Consider the following 20,829-nt stretch of genomic DNA (forward strand, 5'->3'; position numbering starts at 1 on the left):
CCTCTGTTCTGCTGGAGTACTACATCTGGCCCTGGAGTCCTCAGCACAGGAAAGACATGGACCTGTTGGAGGGGGTACAGAGGAGAGACACAAAAATTATCAGAGGGATGGAACACCTCTTCTATGAGGAAAGGCTGGAAGAGTTGGGGTTGTTCAGTCTGGAGAAGACTCCAGTGAGAACTTATTGTGGCCTTTCAGTTCTTAAAAGGGACCTATAAGAAGATGGAGAAAGACTTCAGCAGGCCCTATTACAATAGGATGAGGAATGATGGTTTTAAAGAGGGGAGATTCAGGCTGGATGTGAGCAAAAAATTCTTTGCAATGGGGGTAGTAAAATACTGGCACAGGTTGACCTGGGAGGTGGTGGATGTGCCATACCTGGAGACCTTCAAGGCCAGGCTGGGTGATGCTCTGAGCAACCTGCTCTAGTTGAAGATTTCCCTGCTCATTGCAGGAGGATTGGACTAGATGACCTTTGAAGGTCCTTTCCAATCCAAACCATTCTATGATTCTGCAATAAGTTACATGCTGTCCTACCAGACACCTGCCACACATCTCATTTTGGAAGATTTTGGATCCTGCTCCCAGCACGTCTGCTTGTTTGGTCATAGAAATAAGCTGAACAGATATATGGGGCAGATGACTGAGAGAGGAGCAGCAAGTTCAAGAACAACAGTAAGAACAATATATTTGAACCAACTGAGATACACCTGAATCTGCACTGCTGCTGGGAAGGATATCTGAAATAAATTTCAGGAGGGTCTATAACGGATTGTGCAGAAACTACTGAATGTGACTGTAAAAACATTAATTGATTCACAGCTGTAAATTTTTCATAGTGAAAGAAACTTAGCCACACAGCTGGCTGGCTTGGTGAGGACAGCTTTACAGAGAGACCAGGGAAGGGAGTTGACAACCCACAATCAAACAGTGAAGCAGTGGAGCATGTTAGCAAAGAGGATGAAAAACGATGTACCTCATATTCAACACAGCAGACCTGGAGGGGGTCTCAGTAGCACAATAGGAAGTGCGGAGGGGACAACATGGCAGGACATTGATGGAGGAAGGCAGTCTCTTTAGGAAGGATGGACTGGAAAGGCAAGGAATGAGAGTCACCATTTGTGTGAGAGTAGCAGAAATGCACAGACCTCTGCCTGGGGTGAGCCAGCTGAGATCTAAAGGGTCAGTATTAGTGGTCAGACCAATGTGCACTATGTCATAGCTGCTAAACACCTTCTGATCAGGAAGAGAAGTAAATAAGACCTTCGGACTAACTGGCATTAGTCTTGCATTCTCAGGCCCTAGTCCTCAAGGTTGACTTCAACATCCCCAATATCTGCTGTAGGGATGACACAGCAGGGTACAAGCAATCCAGGAATTTTGTGGAGTGCATTGATGATAATTTCCTGGCACAGATGATCAAGGAGTTCAAAGGCAGACACTCTGCTGGACCTGGTACTTACCAGCAAGGAAGAAGTCAGGGTTATGAATGCTCAGGATAGCCCTGGCTGCAGTGACCATGAGATAAAGGAGTTCAAGATCCCAATAGAAGAGAACAAGGCAACTTGTGGGATCACAGTTTCCTGATCTTCCAGAGAGCAGATGTTAGCCTTTCCAGGTATCTGTCTGGAAGAATCCTTCAGGAGATGGTCTTCAAGAGAAGAATCCAGGATAGCTCGTTGACTCCCAGGAGTCAGCCTCTTCCAGCCTCAAGAATGGCTCATGCCAGCAAACAGGAAATCAAGCAAAGGTGACAGGAGGCCTGTATGAATGAACAAGGAGCTTCTGAGTGAACACAAATAAAAAAAGGAAGCATTCGGGAGGTGGAAGTAGAGTAAGGTGATCCAGGAGCAACACAGAGTCAGTGTCTTAGTGTGCAGGGTTAGGAAAGGTTAGGAAAGTCAAAGCAAAGGATGTGAAAAAGACTTCTGCAGGTCTATATGCAGCAAAAGGGAGTCTTGGGAAAAAAATAGACCCACTACTGAATATGGCAGGGGACATTTTCAGTGAAAAAAACAGCATAGGAAAAGCTGGACATAGAGAAACCTTAGGTACTGGAGCATCTGTTATATGAGGAGAGGCTGAGATCTGGGACTGATTGTCCCAAAGAAGGCTCAGGAGAATCTTACAAGTGTGTATAAATATTTTATGGGAAATAGTGAAAAAGATGGAGCCAGGCTTTTCCCAGTGGTGCCTAGTGCCAGTAGGAGAGGCAAGGGGCACAAATCAAAAATACAAGAAATTCCCTCTAAATATAAGAAAAAACTTCTTTTTCTCTGGCACAAGTTGCCCAGGGAGGTTGTGGACTCTCTGTTCTTGGAGATATACAAAACCCAGGTGGACACAACCCTGATTAGCCTGCCCTACCTGACCCTCCCAGGCTGAGTAAAGGACTCAGGCAATCTCCAGAGGTCCTGGCCCATCTCCACAATTCTGTGATCACGTGAAAAGGAGAGGAAGGAGTGGGAAACTGTGTGTGACCAACAAAACAGATTGGTTTATTGATCTCTGTCACAATACACTACAACATCACATTGCAATTATAACAGCTTCAAAACCACAGATTTTTGAAAAGGAGAGGTAAAAATTTATGTGGCAAATCATTACCACTATCAATAAGAAAGATAATTGCAGCCAGAATAAACAAAATTGTTTACATGTTACTCATTAACTATACTTAACACAGTATAAATCAATGGATAATGTCAGTGGTTTCAGTCAATGTTTTCCTTTACGGCGGGAAATACTACTGGATAAGGAAGTACCTTATCTTTGCCCAGCATTTGGCTGCTTGGAAAAATACTTTGGCCATATTCTCAAAAGCGGCTTTCAGTTTGCTCCACTGAATTGACTTGCTTGTCAACTGCAGGTCTTTTTTCTCCTGTAGCGTAGAAACCTCAGCTGCTGTGAAATGTCACAAGCAGGGACTGGCTCAAGCTTTGCAACACATGGAATTACATGTGGTGTTTTTACACATGGCTTTTTCAATCACAAAAAAATCCAGACTTATGCTGCACTGAGATATTTTGCACCAAATTCCCTTGAAGTTTGTGTTCTTTATATCCCAGCTGTTGCCAGTATTTTCCTTTGACACATTTCTACAATTCTTAATCACAGGCAGTCTTTGTTATTGCTCACACAACACATGCATATACATTTCTACTTGCTGTAGCCATAACTCACCCTTTTGAGCAGCAGTAGGCAGTTACATCTTCTCACTGCTGGTGGAATTACAATACAATTGCACTTCTGGCATCCCTGGGGGCATCCACATGGGCATCGAAGGGCTTTTTGGGTGCCAAATTGTTCTGGAAATCTACAAAATACCAACTTGCAGCTTTTTGATCCCTCTCCTGAAAGCACCTGAACATTCCTTGAGATGTCTTCTTCCCACTTACACAGTGTCCTTTATAGTTAGTTATTCCACTAAGGATTCTGAGCTTTTATTAGGAAACTAATTCTTAGATGCTGTAGTACTGGTCTCTTTGTAAATCCACACTAGTTTCTGAGCGGTAATATAGCTCCAGGGTTTAAAACTGAGTACCTAGAGAGAGGTAGATGTTTATATGCATACCTTCCCTCACCTGCAGCAATGCTGAACACCTGTGAGCACACAGTGAAGAAAATTAAATGTCAATCACTTGAATGTAAGTTCAGAACCCTCCATTTTGGAAAACAATTCAACAAATCTTAGCCCTCAGTGCTATTTAAGCAGATATGGGAGTTCCCTGTTGTATTTTTTTAATACAGCTCCATAAACTCTGTTCATTGTTGCAAGCAAAATTCACAACTCTCCCATTCGCAGCAAGGGAGTGCATATGCCACTGGGCAGCCAAAGCTCTGCCAGCAGCCCCCCTGCCTGCTCCCTGCCTGCACCAAACCTTGTCTTCCCAGTTTCCAGGGCAACAGCAGAGCCCAGGCGATGGATGCACAAGGGAGGCAACAGGGATCCCACAACATTTTCATGTGTCTGTAATTTCCCATTGTTCGGAAAAGAATCACAGATGTACAAATGTGACAGCTGCTCAAGCATACAAAATGTCTGCCTGTGGCTTCAGTCTCACTTACTTGTGATGGGTGACATCACATATTGCTCAGGCATGTATACCAGGGACCACATGATGTTTTGAGTCTTTCTGATGGTACTTCAATGAGCAGGCTCTGTTCATCAGCTTATTGTTTGCCTTCTACCTCATAACGGTGATATTCCCATCTGATGAGGACTGTCTGAGGTCACCTTTAGAACCCAGTGCTAATCATTTGCAGTGTGCATGAAGATAAAAGAATATTTCTGACAGCAGAAGTGTGGAATAATTGTGAAGGAGGTTTTAATTCTAGTAATAAAATACCAAAAAGGAAAATCTATTTTTATTTCAAAATTGCAACCTACCACAGGTGCTAAAGCAATTAAATACTACATGGCTGAGCATGCTTTTGTGAATGAGCAAAAGCAGTTTCATTGCAGAGTCCTCTGTACGTGTGTTTATTGTGCCTGAGGGTTTGTGTGTTTGGCGAAGAACAAAAGAGGAGAGAGAATAAACGTGTGAGAGAGCATCACATAACAAAGCTATTTAGGGCACTGCCAAATCTAAAATGACCCCTGTTCCTTTTGAGGGAGGAACTGTTTGTTCATGAACGTATTTCTTCCACACCCTGTGGTTTCTCTTGTGAACTTAGATTATAGCCACCCAGAGTCAGGAATTTCTGTGAATGTCATTGTGCAGGACACGGCAGACAGAACCCCACTCATCTAGCTCCCAAGGTCACCATAAACATGATCACATGTTGCAAAATTACTCCAGGAAGAGAAAAACATGTTGAGCATCATCAGGCAGCAATTTACTGAGAAGAAGGGCAAAACAATGCAGCCTCTCATTATTTCTGCTTGGCACACCAGATGTGACGGGGTAGGAGCCAGATGGCTCCTGCCCCCATCCGGGCTGCATCTACCTTTTAAGATTGCTCAGTAAGTGAAATACGTCTGCTGTCTCTACAAACTGGGTCCTCCAGTTAAGAGATGACTGAGATTCCAGCACCAATATAAATGAAATGCTGATATCATGTTTTCTAGGGTACTTTATTTCCTGCACGTCATCGAGAACAAGGCAGATAGCAACTTTGATCTGCTAGTCACTGTTTCTTTTGTTCCTTAGCCTCCTTGCTTTATCTTGCGATCTGATAGCTACTTGTAACTCAGACTGACACTGAACAAACTCTGAACTTCATCTTGTGATGTCTGCTAAGAGATGCAGCAGTTTGTGGTGGGATTCAATGTACATGGTTTAAAGTTGCCATGGTTCCCTGCAGGAGAGTTGAGGGTGCTGTCACACCAGGTGGTCCAATCCACTGAATGTCTTGCTCTGCTCCCTCCTGCTTCCAGCTGCCTGCCTTTTCCTTCTCCTTTGCACCAGTTCTCACCCTGGTGCACTCCATAATCCAAGAAGAAGCTTCTTCCCCACCCTCAGTTTACTGTCTCTAACTATGACGTTTAGGGAGCTGAACCAACTGGTAGAGGGGCCAGATATGCCTTGGAGCTGCCTAAGGGAAATAACACAAAGGTAACACCTGAAGCAGGGCAAGGGAAATAAGACCATCCCTTTTAGCAACTGGAAGATACTGAATCAGTCCAGCTCAGTGAACTGGCAGTTTTCTCAATGCACTGGAAATCTCTAATGCAAGCTTACTCACAGCCTGCTAGGGTGGAGCTGGAATCACAGCTGGAATTTCCAAAAACCAGCCATACAATTTATTTATTAACTGTAAGACCAGCATTATGCTACATGCAGAGCAGCAGACTGTAAGTCAATGCTTAAATTTCATTTCATGTTTATAAAGCTTGTTGTGAGGCCATTTGAATTCAGCTTGAAAACCCTGTTTAATTATTCACCATGGAGGCAGGCAGTATCTTTCTATTACATTCATGGAAAATGTGGAAACATTTTTCAGTGCAAAACAACAGAGGACTGTTGACTGAACAAGCTACACAGCCTCTGCCAGGGTAGCCACTTTGTCCTCTGAAGCAAGTGTTTTCACATTCTGCTTAACCTGGATTATTAACCTGTTTGCAATTTGCCTATAATTTTTCTTTGCAATGATAGTGGCAATCCTGGCAAAAAGAAAATAAAATATGGCTTAAACTTACCAAGTAGGAAAAATAATCTGATTATAAAAGATGACATACAAGATAAATTGAGACCGCTTAGAAAACCTCTACCCTGCATGAACAAGATGTTAGTAAACAAGAATTTAACAAAGCTGACTTGATTTCCTCTCTTACAAGAGGCATTCTGCCCGTAAGGGAAAAATGACTTTGAGTGGGGAGGAGGGAATGACCTACTCTTAAATTATTTCTATTTTTTTCCATGCACTTCAAAAAGACACAATTTTGCTCTCTGGCAGATTCACAAATAAAATCCTTGAAATGGGCTTGAAGCAGGGAAACAGTCTGCTGCTGTTTAAACTGCTCAGGGAGAGGAAAGAGTTGTCACTCGCACTGTGTCCTTTGCCAGCAGAATGGCTGGGGGAAGGGGGAGGAACAGGCTTCACAGCTCCCCCAGTACCCTCCCCATGCCTCGAATTCAAATGCTCAGAGGGCTCCAGCTGGACAAGTGTCCAAGAGAGTCAGGGCCAAGAAACATCTTTTTCCAAAATGCATCATGGCCTCAGGCACTTTCCTGTGACTAAATGCTTCCATTTTGGATTTACATGTAGGCAAGCTAAAGATAACAGCCATCTAAAATGGAAGAATCTGAGCTCCAATAGGCTGTTCTTTCCCGTCATAGTAACAAATAGGCCTGGACAGGTAAATCCTGGAGTATCAAAAGGAGGTGCTAATAGCATGAATTAATTTTAGATTTCTTTAAGAACTTCAGAATTCTTTAAGGACATATATTTGCACAGACACCTAGAAAGACCTACAAGCACTATACTCTTTTGAAGTATGCAGCATGTGATATCATTATCCATAAGGAGATCTGCCTGCACAGAAGATTAGGATTTTGCCTCATTTTTCAGAGAATTGGCTGGAGAAAAGATCAAAGATCTGGATTTCCCTTCTTTCCTCAGGTTATAAATCCTATTGCTATTTTGGTTTACTGCGTGCTTACCTCCTACCTTCTGGCAAGACACACCTGTCAACAAGATGGGCCTCAGGTTTAATTCTTAGATTATCACATTCATGTGACCACTGTATGTTTAGTACAACCCAGTTTCTGATGTATAGGGACACCTCACATATGCTGAGAATTGTTAATGCTCCCACTTGGCAGACCAGGAAACATCTGCTGGAAAACAGATGTAGGACTATGTTCTCAACAGGTACTTAAGTGGTTTGAAGAACCAGACCACATATTGGACTATCCTTTCACAACACTGATAGACCAGTCTACAGTCAGTCTACACTGATGTACCAGTCTATATTGGTACAACAGCGTAGACTGAGGTCCCAGAACCTAACAGCAAAGAGAAATTAGGAGAGATGGCATCTCAGTGCTACCACACCTCATTCCATTTCTATTTAAACCTACATACTACCTCTAGCTGCTTTTACAGCCTTATTTAGACTTATCATCTTATATCTACCAACAGACATACATTTGAGCGGTTTGCCTTGGTCAAGACGTTTTGTTAATGTGCTTAAAAATACTACACTCTTAAAGGGAACAAAAAGAGAGATTGTTCCTTCCCCCACACCATCAGCTCTAATTGTCAACAAAGGCCACCACTGATATGTTGAAACAAAAATATATTGCTTGATATTATTAACTTCTGTTTCAACACAAATGAATCATTGTAAGTGATTTAAGCTGCACACCACTAAGTCTGTACTATCTATACTCATTTTTTCCAAACAGGATACCTAATGCAAGACCTTTAGCATTATAGGCATCGTTCATCACATGGACAAATCAACACCCAGTGGAGGTTAAGGCAGTCAGATTACCCAATCTGAAACCCTTTCCATGGCTCTGCTTTCTTTGTGAAACAGAAAAAAGTGCAACTACGAGCACTTGTGAAGACATCTGTTTGTTCTTTGGCATACAGCAGTCAGTTTCCAGTTTTTATAGCCAATGGTCTCCCTGGTGATAGATACAGCTAAAGCTAAAAGATCCAACAGAAAGAAAATGGTACTGAAGCCCCCAAGCCCACTGACGAGACTCATCCTCCCTTATATGTGACTTACTGTTCCTACCAAGGAGTTCTGAACCTTTCCTTCACATCTTCCAGTATCTCTATTCCCTGTGTTTCCCTCAGCTACCAAAGTAAGTTTGATTTTTTTTTTAATGATTATGACTGGCAAATAAGATGTGTAGGATTTATGAAAGGACGTGCTGATGTCTAGAGTACCTCTATTTATGGCTTCTTTTCCACAACAGAAACAGGAAAAAAAAAAACCCAACAGAATATAAGCAATGTAGGATGGTGCCCTGCTTCCTAGTAAGGGAGCTGTAGTGAAATGTGTCTCTTGTGTAGCTATATTTAAGGGTTAGCTAGAGACAGAGTGTAATTACACTAAGAATTACAAGCTAGACATGCTGAACACTAGTGAAACCTGCTATGGAAAGGCTGATCTTTACTGGCAAGTACCAGGTTCTCATCCTCTAAACTTTATTTCAATTCATTTGCTGGCTCTCCTCCTCAGCTTTACAAACAAAGCTGTATGATAAACAGTTTCAAGTGCAACCCAGCTAGGTAGTTCCAAGGGAAGGTTACTTTGACAACCAGATAAGGTGCCATTTCCCAAAGGGCCTGAGGCAGCATGTATTACCTCAATTACTAAAACAGCCTCAATGTGTTTAATGCTTAATCTTGGAACTGCTCAAGAGCTAAGAAATACAACTATAGATACATACAGCTCTATATGTTTACTGACAGGTAAGGCAGCTTAAGTGCTTCTCACCCTTCTTTACAGAGTGTACATAAGAAATGAAGCATATAGACCAGAGAAAAGCTTTACCAAGTGCCTGTTGTCCTTCATTCCAGGTTAATAGGTTTATCAGCAAAGGAACAGGGTATACCCAGAGCAGCATCTGCAGGCAGTGGAGTCAATTAACAGAGCTAAACCAGGCAAGATATTACGCACAGCAGCTCCCTTTTGTCTTTATTCCACTAATGCCTTGCAAGCATTTCACTGAAGGATTACAAAAGAGGCAGCACACATGTGGATATCAGCTCTTTCAGGGCCACCATAATTGTAGCATTGGCAGCAGCTCTCAAAGCAACACTTTCAGTACCAGAAATCACCCCTAAGTGATGGTTGCATGAACTAAGGACTATACATACACTGGGTAACTGCTATACTGCATGGGGAATTTTACTCTTGTTTCATAGAAAACACTTGGACCCTATAACTTCTGACAGCTGCCTTTTAGATTCACTCAGGGTTCCTGCATCCTCTAAGCATAGAATCACATTAATTTCCCCTTGCTCACTGTAATGAAAACACACTTACCTTCACAAAGATGCACAACAGGGAGCTGCTATACTGCTCTCACAGGTCCATTTCCTGCTGCAGGAACCAAGAGCAGCCAATAGCCCCGTAAATGTGTAACTTGGGAGGCAGGAGACTGCTATTGTCAAGGTACTGATAAATGCCTATTTCAAGACCGCATGTATGCTCTAGGCAGCATTTTGAGCCATGTTACCTAGAAAACTAGCCGTCATCTCTCATCCCCTAAATAGAATTTATTGCCTTGCTGAGTCATCCCTTTACAGTTAAGGACAGATTAGTGGCTACTTTTGGGAAACAATTTTATCCTGAAGAGGAAGTTCAGGTTCTTAATGAAGCTCAAGTTGTATGTTAGTACAGATCCATGCTTCTTTCTATGGACTTTTTATACTGAGAGAGGAAGGTTAGGGGAAAGATAAACCATTTCAGATTCAAGTCAAATTTCAGGCAGCCACTCATACATATGTACTATAGGCCCTGGAACAAGCTAACTACTTGCTGCTGAATGGCAGGGGGGAAAGCCTGGAGATATCCTGTCAAATCAGTTTTGACAGCTTGTAATGTGGACTTCAATACCACCTTGCTGATCTCACTACTATGTACATCCATGAACAGGAGCTGCAGGATTCTCAAGTTGCAGGGTCTTGTTTCTATTAACCAAGGCAGCTTTCTGCTAGACAGAGGAGTGTCCCAACAATGAATCCAGTTTCCATAAATTAGCTGCCATGTTAAGCTGAGCAACTCCACCTTCATGCTGTGAAATCCACAGCCTGAGAAATCTTGTTTTATTGAGCTCAGCCTTTCACTAAGGTTAAGGAAAAATACCCAAGAAGTGAAGATAGAGAAAACCACACAAGAGTTCTCTTAATCTAGAGAGAAATAAGAAAGAGGAGACAGTTTAGGACACAAAAGCCTTTATGTTTGAGAAGTTAACCATTTCAACAGAGGACTCAGAAGTATTTTTGCAACTACTGTTACATTGGACAGTCAAGGATACAAAACTGCTGACAGAAGCAACAGTGGAGAGCACCAAATTAAAAAATGCATGCTTCAGCACAACTGCACAGATTCCTTCTCTCAATGAACACTTGCCTGCTCAGACTATACTTAACTCCTACCCTTTTCAACCTTACGCCTCATCCTCCTCTCCCTCCTCTTCAAATTCCCCCTGCTCATCAGCAGTGGCATCCTGGTACTGCTGGTATTCAGAGACCAGGTCATTCATGTTGCTCTCTGCCTCTGTGAACTCCATCTCATCCATGCCCTCACCAGTGTACCAGTGCAAGAAAGCCTTGCGCCGGAACATGGCCGTGAACTGCTCCGAGATCCTCTTGAAGAGCTCCTGGATAGCCGTGCTGTTGCCAATGAAGGTGGCAGACATCTTGAGGCCACGCGGGGGGATGTCGCAGACGGCCGTCTTCACGTTGTTGGGGATCCACTCCACAAAGTAGCTGCTGTTCTTGTTCTGCACGTTGAGCATCTGCTCGTCCACCTCCTTCATGGACATGCGGCCGCGGAAGATGGCGGCCACGGTCAGGTAGCGGCCGTGGCGCGGGTCGCAGGCGGCCATCATGTTCTTGGAGTCGAACATCTGCTGGGTGAGCTCGGGCACGGTCAGGGCTCTGTACTGCTGGCTGCCGCGGCTGGTGAGCGGCGCGAAGCCCGGCATGAAGAAGTGCAGCCGCGGGAAAGGCACCATGTTGACCGCCAGCTTGCGCAGGTCGGCGTTCAGCTGGCCAGGGAAGCGAAGGCAGGTGGTCACGCCGCTCATGGTGGCCGACACCAGGTGGTTGAGGTCCCCGTACGTCGGGGTGGTCAGCTTCAGGGTGCGGAAGCAGATGTCGTACAGGGCCTCGTTGTCGATGCAGTAGGTCTCGTCCGTGTTCTCCACCAGCTGGTGCACAGAGAGGGTGGCATTGTAGGGCTCCACCACCGTGTCCGACACCTTGGGAGAGGGCATGACGCTGAAGGTGTTCATGATGCGGTCGGGGTACTCCTCACGGATCTTGCTGATGAGCAGGGTGCCCATCCCAGAGCCCGTGCCGCCGCCCAGCGAGTGGGTCAGCTGGAAGCCCTGCAGGCAGTCGCAGCTCTCCGACTCCTTCCTCACCACATCCAGGACAGAGTCCACCAGCTCAGCGCCTTCTGTGTAGTGCCCCTTGGCCCAGTTGTTGCCAGCCCCGCTCTGACCTGCGGGGCACACCAAAAGCAAGGTGCCCTGTTGTTAGGGCCCCAGGCAAGAACAGAGATGATGCCACCTCTCCTGCCCCACAGCCTGCACCCCTCACCTCCATCCCCATCGTGCTACTGGCATTCAGGTCCCCCAGGGTCACCTGCATGCTTGCTCTGACTCTTTTCTGTGCACAGAGCTCCCAGTCTGGGGCTCCTCCATCCCACACTCACTCACCAAAGACAAAGTTGTCAGGCCGGAAGATCTGTCCAAAGGGGCCGGAGCGCACAGAGTCCATTGTGCCAGGCTCCAGGTCCACCAGGATGGCACGGGGGACGTATTTGTTACCTGCAGGAGGAATCAGCACCAGCGTTACGGAAGCCCTGCTGTGGTCTCTTCTCCCTCCCCACAATTTGCTGCCTAGGAATTGCTCGTGACTTGGAGAATTAGGGAATTTGGGGATGGGAATGCAAAGTAACTTGCCATACAAAGAGATGCTGAGAAAATGGGGACTGTTCAGCCTGTAAAAGGGACGGCTGAATAGAAACCTCATAGCACACTTCTAATATCTGAAGGGGGCCTATAAGGATGCTGGGAAAGGACTCTATTAGGAACTGTAGTGATAGGACAAGGGGTTGTGGGTTTAAACTTAAACCAGAGAAGTTCAGGTTAGATATAAGAAAGAAGTTCTTTACTGTGAGGGTGGTGAGGCACTGGAATGGGTTGCCCAAGGAAGTGGTAAATGCTCCATCCTTAGCAGTGTTCAGAGCCAGGTCGGATGGGGCTTTAAGCAACCTGGTCTAGTGCTAGGTATCCCCACCCCTGACAGGGGGGTTGAATGATCTTCAAGGTCATTCCAACCCAAACCATTCAATAATTCCACGATGTGAGCTGTGCCTGGGCACCATCGACAGCCTCCATGGCAGAAGGCACTGGGAGCCACCTTGCTTGCCAACCCCAGCAGCACAGGAAAGAAGCTCATTACAGGGGGTCCTTACCGGTGGCTTCATTGTAGTAGACATTGATCCTTTCCAGCTGCAGGTCGCTGTCCCCGTGGTAGCTGCCCGTGGGGTCGATGCCATGCTCATCGCTGATGACCTCCCAGAACTGCGGGGACCGGGTGGGGTTAACAGGAGGTGAAAGGGGGGGGCCAGCGCCGCCACGCCCCGCCCGCGCCCCCCCGGCCAAAACCCCGCCACGTGGCGCGCGGGGATTTGCCACGAGTGGGGGCGTCCTCCGCCAGCCGCGGACACCACCGCGCCCCTGCCCCCCCCCGACGGGAGGGGTGTGGCACCGGATCGCTGCCCCCTTCACCCCCACACCAGGAGCCCCCTGCCCGCGGGGGACGGACGCACGGCACCGCTGCACCCCTGTCCCTTCCCCAGCCTCAAGACGTGCCGCGCCCACACCGCGGAACCCCTCATGTGGCGACAGGCAGGAGCCGCCCGCGGAGACGCTCCCGCGGCTGTGCTCCGCTCCGCTCCGCAGCGGGAACAAGGGCTCTCCCTGCAGCGGTCTCCGCGGGACACGCGGTGCCTGGCTGGAGCGGGCACCGCCCCACGCCCGGCAGCACTCCGCGCCCGGAGCTCCCGGTAGACGGCCAGGGCTCCGGCCCGTACCTTGGCACCGATCTGGTTTCCGCACTGCCCGGCCTGGATGTGCACGATCTCACGCATGGTGCCGGTGTCCGCCGCTGCCCCGCGCTCACACCGCACTCCAACAGCTCCCACACTCTCCGCTGCGGCGGCCGCGCCCCGCGCCCCCCATTAAATCGGGCGCCGCGCCCCGCCCCGCCGGTGACTTCATGCGGGAGAGGAGTGGAGCCAATGGGCGCACGGGGGCGGGGCGTGGCTGCGGCATTGTCTCCCGCAGCGGGGGGCGGGGCCTGCGGTAAGGGGCGGAGCTTCCCGGGAGCGGGCGCGGCGCACCGGTACCGGTACCACCGCCCGTGCTCCGGCGCCCCGTTTCACAGCTGACCCAGGGGACAAAGGCACGCAGGACAACTGGGGGGGCCCGTCCTGGGCCGCCCGTGTGTGACTCGGCCACGTCGCCCTGTCGCCCCACCGCAAGCGCCCGCTGTCCGGAGGCAACCGCAGCCTTTTGTTCCCCGGGACGAGCAGCTTTCCCTGCCGCAGCAGCGGGCGTTGCCGCGGGGAGGAGGGGGAGCCCGGAGGCTGCCCCCGCCCCCCACCGGTGCCTCCGTTCACACGGAGCTGGCGGGAGACTCCACTACCCGCGGGGCACCACAAGGGCCGGTAGCTGCCTCCTCTCTGCCCGCACTAGTCCGCGGGCAGGAGCTCTGCACCCCGGGCAGGGAGCCCTCGGAAGAGCTGTGCCCCGTAAACCCCTGTCCGTCCGCCCTGCCCTGTACCCAGCTGCTCCCCACCTGCTACAACCAGCGACCCTCGGTCAGACGGCAGACATTGCCGGTGCCGCCCGCAGGGCGCGGGACTTTGAGGGAAAGTGGGTGTCCCTTGGATCGGCAGCGATCAGCTCTTGCAAACGCTCGGATAGTTGAGGATTTTCACACGCTGAGGGGTGAAGAAAGGGAAGAACTTGGGGTTGTCAAGGGAGGGTTGAAAATGTGCGCCCAGAGGTGCTTTCCCAGGGCTATTTGGGAGCATCCCGCTATGGCACAACGGCCGCAGAGGGAGCGGGCAGGGAGGAGGAGGTCGGGGGGAGGAAGAGCACAGGAGGGCGGCACGGTCGTCACCGCACCCGGTGCCCTGCGGGGCGGCCAGCGCGGTGTGTCGGCTTCTGGTGGGTGCCGCCTGTTCCATAGTAGTGCTACCGAGGGTGCGGCGATGGCGGGGAGCGGCCCCCCCGAAAAGGGTGCCCAGAGCTCCGGCAGGCGCAGGCAGATTGCCCGCAACCAGTGCCGGGCTGTACCCCCATGAACCTCACTAAACCCGGGTTTAGCGACCCCACTAGAGGAAGGCTACTGCTATTCTAGAGGGGCAGATGAAAGTTCATCACCATTTCCAATCCCTATCCCTTCAGTACACCCTTTCCTTTGTTCTCTCCGGGTGTCGACGCCCCTAATCTTTTCTAACCTAGTTTATGCAGGTCTATAACCCTGCGTGTGGATCACTCCAGATCTGATTTTACACTCTCCCCAGGCAATCTGCAGAAAGACCAGGTTTCCTCTGATGACTATGCCAAAGCATCCACACCTTTCTTTTGTTCGCCTTTCGGGAAGAAGGCATCCCAGCCCCCCAAAGGGGATGCTAGAAAAGACACCCTCAGGTTCGTCTCTTCAACAGTGATTTTGAAAAAATAAATCTGATCACTTGCACTCCCTCTGAAATGTGTTTTTACTGGTCTAAGCAAAGGAGCAATTTTGTTATTTGGTTGACCACGCTTCAGGAGCAAAGTGTAGCCTTAATTGCAAGCAAACTTTTTAATTCTTCTTTTTGTGGCACGTTAACTGCATAATCAACATGCACATCTAGAATTACCTGTTTAAGAACACCTTGAAGATTAGCAACTCCAATGGATTAGCAACTGACCGCTTCAGGTAAGGATTCAAAGCAATGCCAGCCCTTCCCATGGCTGTGATGGGTGTGCTCTTGAGAATGCTGGTGCAGCAAAACCCCGTTACAGCAGAACCTGTGCAAAATACAGGTACCATCGCTGCTTGCCACAGTTATTTCCACATATTCTGTGTATTGTGCACTGCGTATTAGCTATTTACTAGAAGAATTACTGTCATTTCAGCACGAAAGGGGGGAGCTGATTTTATACACACTCCATACCTACGTTAAGCTCATTTCTAACAGCTTGAGGCTTCAAAGGAAGCCATTTTAAAATCTAATTCAAGGAAAACGGATTATTAACACTGGAGGAAAGATCCCCACCCCAACTGCTTTATCCTCAAATAAAATTCACATTTTGAAGGAGGGGGGATTAAAGTATATCTTCTGTATAGAACTTGTTGAGACTGGAAGAAACCACTGTGAAAGGTTTGCTTCTAAAAAGAACAGCATTACTGAGGGATGAGAGAGGAAATACAGGTCTAGCGTTTCTGCAGCCCTTAAATGAGACCCTTTAGAGGCGAAGAGCAGCCCTCCTCTGCTTCAGGAGCCCTCAGACAAGATCCACCTTCATTCGAAGGTAAGCACTGGAAGCGGCGGGTTTCCTGAAGGTTCAGCGTAGCATATTAGGAATTATTTGCAAGTAAATTAACTGTTCATCTGGTGGCTGCCGTGGCTCTCTCTTCCCTCTCTGTATTTGCCTCACATCGATGTATGCGCCTGTTAGCGCAGCCCCTGCCCCATCCCCGGCCCTGGCTGGATTCCTCCATCCCCAGTCGCCCCGGCAACCAGCCCTCCCTCCTTCCCGCGGCAGAAAAGAGCTGCACAGAAAAGAAAGGAACAAAAAACGCCTGCAACATTTTCCCTCGCCCTGCTGATTTCCCAGGGTGTCAAAGCAGCGCGGCCAGGGCGGTGCGGAAGCGGCGGCGGGGCGGGTGGAATGCCAGCTCTAAGGGCTGTCACTCGGCCGCCCTTGGCGGGCACCGGAGAGGAGGAATAACATGGCCTCAGTCAAGAGTTTGGTTAATGAAGCTCAGAGCATCAACGCAGTTTTATCCAGTTTTATCTCCCCTCCTTGCTTTCCTGGTTCCCATCCTCCCAGCTCCACGGCTGGGCGTGATCACCGTCAGAAGCTATTGAAGTGGTCACTGATGAAAGCCTCGACTCCCTTGCAGGATGGAGAAGGTTGCAAAAACCAGCTAAGGGAAGGACTCGGTCATTTTAATTTATAATGGGAAATAGGTGCATTTTTTGTGATGTTCTGCAGTACAACTTGTGGGTCATTAGAAGGTTTTTCCTAAAGAGAAAATCGCCTTTCCTTTCAGAAAACATGCACCCATCCCATGGTTCAGCATCCCATTTCGTGGGTCATGTCCTTGTCTGTGCTCCTCTTAGAAGAATGTAAATGACTCAAAGACCTTGAAGTTATGCCCAAGCCCACAAGAGTGGCAAATAAGCTTTCTGTATCTTGAGGGGTGGGATGCTTTAGTATATAAAAACAAGAAAGAAGTTTGGACTCTCACAAGTTGAGATCTGATGCCACAGAAAGGCTAGACAGTAGGTGACCTGCTTTTAGGGTGGCTCAGTAGGTCATTTAGGGCAAACCAACCTTTTGCTCCTCAGTGTGTACCATTTAACTCAGGAGAGGGCCAGGCTGAGAGGACCCTCGGTACACTGGGGAGGAATTCAAGGTGGTACCCACGGAGAGGGAACATTTTGTATCTCTGCAAGCAAAATATTTGTCAGGGGTCTCTGCTTCGGTTTATCTTTGTGTCTTTGCATATGGGCTGCTTGCAGGCTATGCTGGTGGCTGGAGCCACCTGTGCCAGCTGGTGGGAAAGGACAAGGAGCAGGACAAAGCTGGTAGTAGCCATGGCTGTGTGCTAACTGTGACCCTTGGTAGCCTTGACACCAACAAAAGCCCTCGCCATAATGGAGTTTGGCTGTGGAGCCTCTGCCCCTGCTCTTGAGAAGATGGCTAAACTCTGCGGAAGTCAGCAGTGCAGCACAACACCTGATAAGGTACGAAATGCAGGCAGAGACAGGACTATAGGAACACAATCATCAGGAGCTCAAGGACAAGGGGGAGACAACACTGGCAGGGAAAGTGATGAGATCCCAATGGAAGAAAACAGGGAGGCAGCAGAAAACTGCAGCATGTCAGCGCTGAGGACATGTTTGTGGGAGTAGCAAAGACCAGCCCTCCTCCTTCTGCCCACATCTGCCTGGTCTGCACACCAGCGGCTATCTCTGCCTGTAAGTGCAATGCTTAAACCTCAGAGATCATCAAAGCCAAGCTGCCTTTAGACCATGATGCCCAGGAGTGATGGCAGTGTATGCCCAATGAGACATGCCCTGGTCACCCAGGACTAGGCAATGCAGAGTGGCCACACCTTCACCGGTGGCCACACACCCCTCTGGCTGCTGGGTGGACTCTGGTCACTCAGCAAGCCCCAGTGTATGATTCCCAGCTGTGGCCATGCTGGACCTGCAGCCCCCATGTCCACACAGGGGAGCAAGGGCACTTCACTGGTGCTGCTGCACTTGCCAGGGAACGCCGGGGCTAAGGTTGCTGCCCCACAGCCCTGCCAGTGCTTGCTTATCTTGTTCCTAGTCTCAGCAGGGGTGCAGCCAGGGGCTGCTGGTGCAGCCATCTGGGGCTGCTATGCACTCTCCCCACAACCAGCTTCAACCAGACCATGGGATTATTTTTTCTCTCTTTTACCGCTGCTACAAGCCACTGTTTCTATCAGATAGTTAAAAAATATGTGAAGGTTTCAGTTTTGCTGAGAGCACCTGCCTGTGCTCCAGTTACTCATCATTAGACAAGCTAAGGACTGCTCTCATGAAACAAAGCCGGAGGAAGGCTGTCAGCCAGAATTCCACTCCGCACTCCTGGAAAGGGAATCCTCCAGCCTCAGATTAACAGGTCACTGCCGCACCTTGGTAGCAGAAACTGCAGTGGAAATAAGTCCCAAGGGAGGCTCCAAGGATCACACTGGCACACGCAACACCTTTCATGTGTGTAGTGCCATGTGCGATGAACTCAGTCCCTACTAGCACACACTAGATCTATCACAAGCGTTATTTCTTGTTTTATCTCATTTATACTCAGGCTTACGGGTATGCAAATGATAATAATTCAAGCATCTAATAATGTCTCCAACTATATTTAATAGATGAGAATATAAACCACAGAACTGCAAAAGAGATGAAATATGGTTTCTCTAATTGGGAAATTATTGAAGGACGAGACGCAGAGAGCAGGTAGGAGGCAAAGGGCAGTTTTCCTGCGATCGGGTGAGAGTGCTGATGAGAAATTGATCTGCTCGCTAATAAATCTGCTTGAATGGCCACCAAACGTGGCAAGATGTTGTATGGATGCTGGGTTCCCTGAGCCAATGGCGGGAAGGCGTTTTGATTCCTGTGTGCTCTGCTTTCTAGGCATAAATATTAATAAGGTTCCAGCTTTAGTAGTGGTGCTGATGCAGCTGTTTCTACATTCATGTGGAACAAATTCAGTGAATGCAAAAGAGCAAGGCATGAAAGAAAATATTCACTTGCTTGTCTGAGTTATTATTGAAAACCAGTCTTGGTGTTTCCTTTCTCAAGCAGGATTTTTGTGTGTGCCTGTGTGTGTTCAGGCTGAACTGAGATCTGGCAGATTTGTAGTTTGAGGCAAATGGCAGTGTCAGAGGGTAAATCCACTGTCGGGTCCTCATTTGGGGGTGGTACAGAAGCCACATGCCTAGCAAACACTCCTTTTTGCTTCGATCCTTCTTGGTTAAACACAATTTCTTTCCACCCCAACAACTCATCCTTGAAACCCTGATAGCAGCATGCTGCCCAGCATCATTGCCAAGTCTACTGAATCCATTGCCCTGCTCGGCTAGCTAGGATTCGGTATATTAAGGAAGCAGGAGTCTGTGTAACCGGGTTGAACAAAGCATTTTTCTCTCAAGGTCTTCAGCCACCACCCTGCTCTCTCCTCCCTGCAGTAACATTGCGGCTGGCAGCGCTGCTTGCTGCAAGGAAGAGTGCGCTTGTCAACTCGTTAACACTTTCTTTTTTCCTTTGCAAAAGGCATGGCTGTGCAAATGAATGTTAAAGAGCTCATCAGGCAGCTGCTTTGGCTGTTCCCAGGTGCCTCTGGTACGCATCTTTCAGAAGATTGTGGAGAGAATAAATATCATCGTGAAAGCTGGGGGAAAAAAGGAATAAAATAGAGCCCCAGATCACTCCTATGTATATTAAATCTTCGGCTTACTAGAAAAGGAAATGACTGGAAAGATTTCTCTCTGCCTGACATCAGTTGCCCTCCTGTGTTGGGCTGGAGGGAGCTGATGGGTGCCAAGAGCTCATAGGTGAGAAAGGCAGGATTGGGGGAGCTGCACAGGGCTCCGGTGTGCTGTAGTGCAGCGGCACAACCCCTCTCCTAATGGCAGGATTCACACAAAGGCTTTGATCATCTGGTTTATTAAAGCTGGAAGCATCCTCACCAAGCTAGAACTGGCAGCAGAGATGAGAACACTGTTTCCTGCTCTCCTTCCCCTTGCACCCTGAGGAACCCCTGCAGCTGGGATTGCAGCGATGGGGTAAATGTGACAAAATTGGGGTGTCGTGTGCCAGCCCTGGCAGTCTCACCTGGGGCACGCAGGGTGGTAAGGAGGCAGGTATGTCTGGGAGGGAGTCAGTCTGCGCTCACTGAGCTGTACGGGTTTCACTGGCCTCATCGTAGCAGGGGTGGGGAGGCAGGTACCCAAGCAAGCCATCCAGCAGTTACTGAGGAGCCCAAAGGGCAGCATTTTGAACAACTGTTAAGTGAAGTTCATCCTTACAAGCTTTACCTTCTGCTCACAGAAGCTAGCAGGTGTTTTTCCCATTGTTTTCTGTGAAAGACAGGCTCAGATCCTGAATTTGTTAAAGAAAGGTATAACTCCCAAATGCCATGAATTCCTTTGTCCTTCTTTCTCCTCCTATTTTCGCATTTATGACTCTCCACAAGATTTAGGGATAATTTTCACCTGATACATGTTTGCCTCATAAGAAACATAACAGATCTCTCTTTTTGGGACTTCAGGCACACACAGGCCTTTCAGTCCTGGGGAAGGCCACCATCCATCCCAGCACTCTGTAACAACAACAGCAACAGTGCCTGGCAGCAGCTTTTTCAAACACCAAGTGGTAAAGGGAAATGGTTTCTCACACTTCCCAAGAGGCAGCAGGGAAGGATGTTTTCCAGTTGCTGTTCAAGGGCAGTGGACATGCTTTTTGAAGGTGCAGCTTCAGCCTACTGGTATCCTACCTGACTTTGAAAATAAAGGAGCTCTGATAACATTTTCCAAGGGTAGTGTGCTCTGACAGCATAACTACACACAACCACACACCCATCTTTGGATACTAGTGCTAAGTATTATTCTGATTGTTTTAGCTCAGGGGATTGGAGACAGAACACTGGAGCTATTCTTGTGAAAGCTATATTCTGTGTAATCACCAGTAACTTCAGATACACCAATTGCATGGCAGCAGTAACTGTTTGACATACTTCTACTAGGAAATCTAATCCATCCCTGATCTAAATCATGCTGTTCAAGAATTGTACCATGAACTTCGAAAGCCTGGCTGAAAGAGTCATATCCTTGATGGATCAGAAGACATTGGGCTGCTCTCTACTTATG

General features: G+C 48.2%; 1 protein-coding gene across 1 annotated transcript; it reads right to left on the reverse strand.

Annotated features, from left to right (window-relative positions):
- Positions 1-10,345: 10,345 nt before the first annotated feature.
- LOC101867987 (tubulin beta-2 chain) lies at positions 10,346-13,373 on the reverse strand. Its single transcript, XM_034062350.1, has 4 exons — positions 13,238-13,373; positions 12,617-12,725; positions 11,856-11,966; positions 10,346-11,638 (listed from the first exon to the last, which is right to left on the reverse strand). Exons 1-4 carry the CDS (start codon positions 13,292-13,294, stop codon positions 10,578-10,580), a joined length of 1,338 nt encoding a protein of 445 aa, XP_033918241.1. The 5' UTR covers positions 13,295-13,373; the 3' UTR covers positions 10,346-10,577.
- Between the last annotated feature and the right edge of the window lie 7,456 nt (positions 13,374-20,829).

This window comes from Melopsittacus undulatus, chromosome 1, assembly GCF_012275295.1.
Source record: "Melopsittacus undulatus isolate bMelUnd1 chromosome 1, bMelUnd1.mat.Z, whole genome shotgun sequence".
Lineage (NCBI taxonomy): Eukaryota > Metazoa > Chordata > Aves > Psittaciformes > Psittaculidae > Melopsittacus > Melopsittacus undulatus.

Bases quoted from the DNA above. Each gene is read 5' to 3' on its own strand.
- LOC101867987 (XM_034062350.1), bottom strand. From the start codon at position 13,294: ATGCGTGAGATCGTGCACATCCAGGCCGGGCAGTGCGGAAACCAGATC. The intron at 12,726-13,237 runs GTACGGGCCGGA...CGGTCCCCGCAG, and splicing joins GAAACCAGATCGGTGCCAAG to TTCTGGGAGGTCATCAGCGA. The intron at 11,639-11,855 runs GTGAGTGAGTGT...TGTGCCCCGCAG, and splicing joins GCCTGACAACTTTGTCTTTG to GTCAGAGCGGGGCTGGCAAC.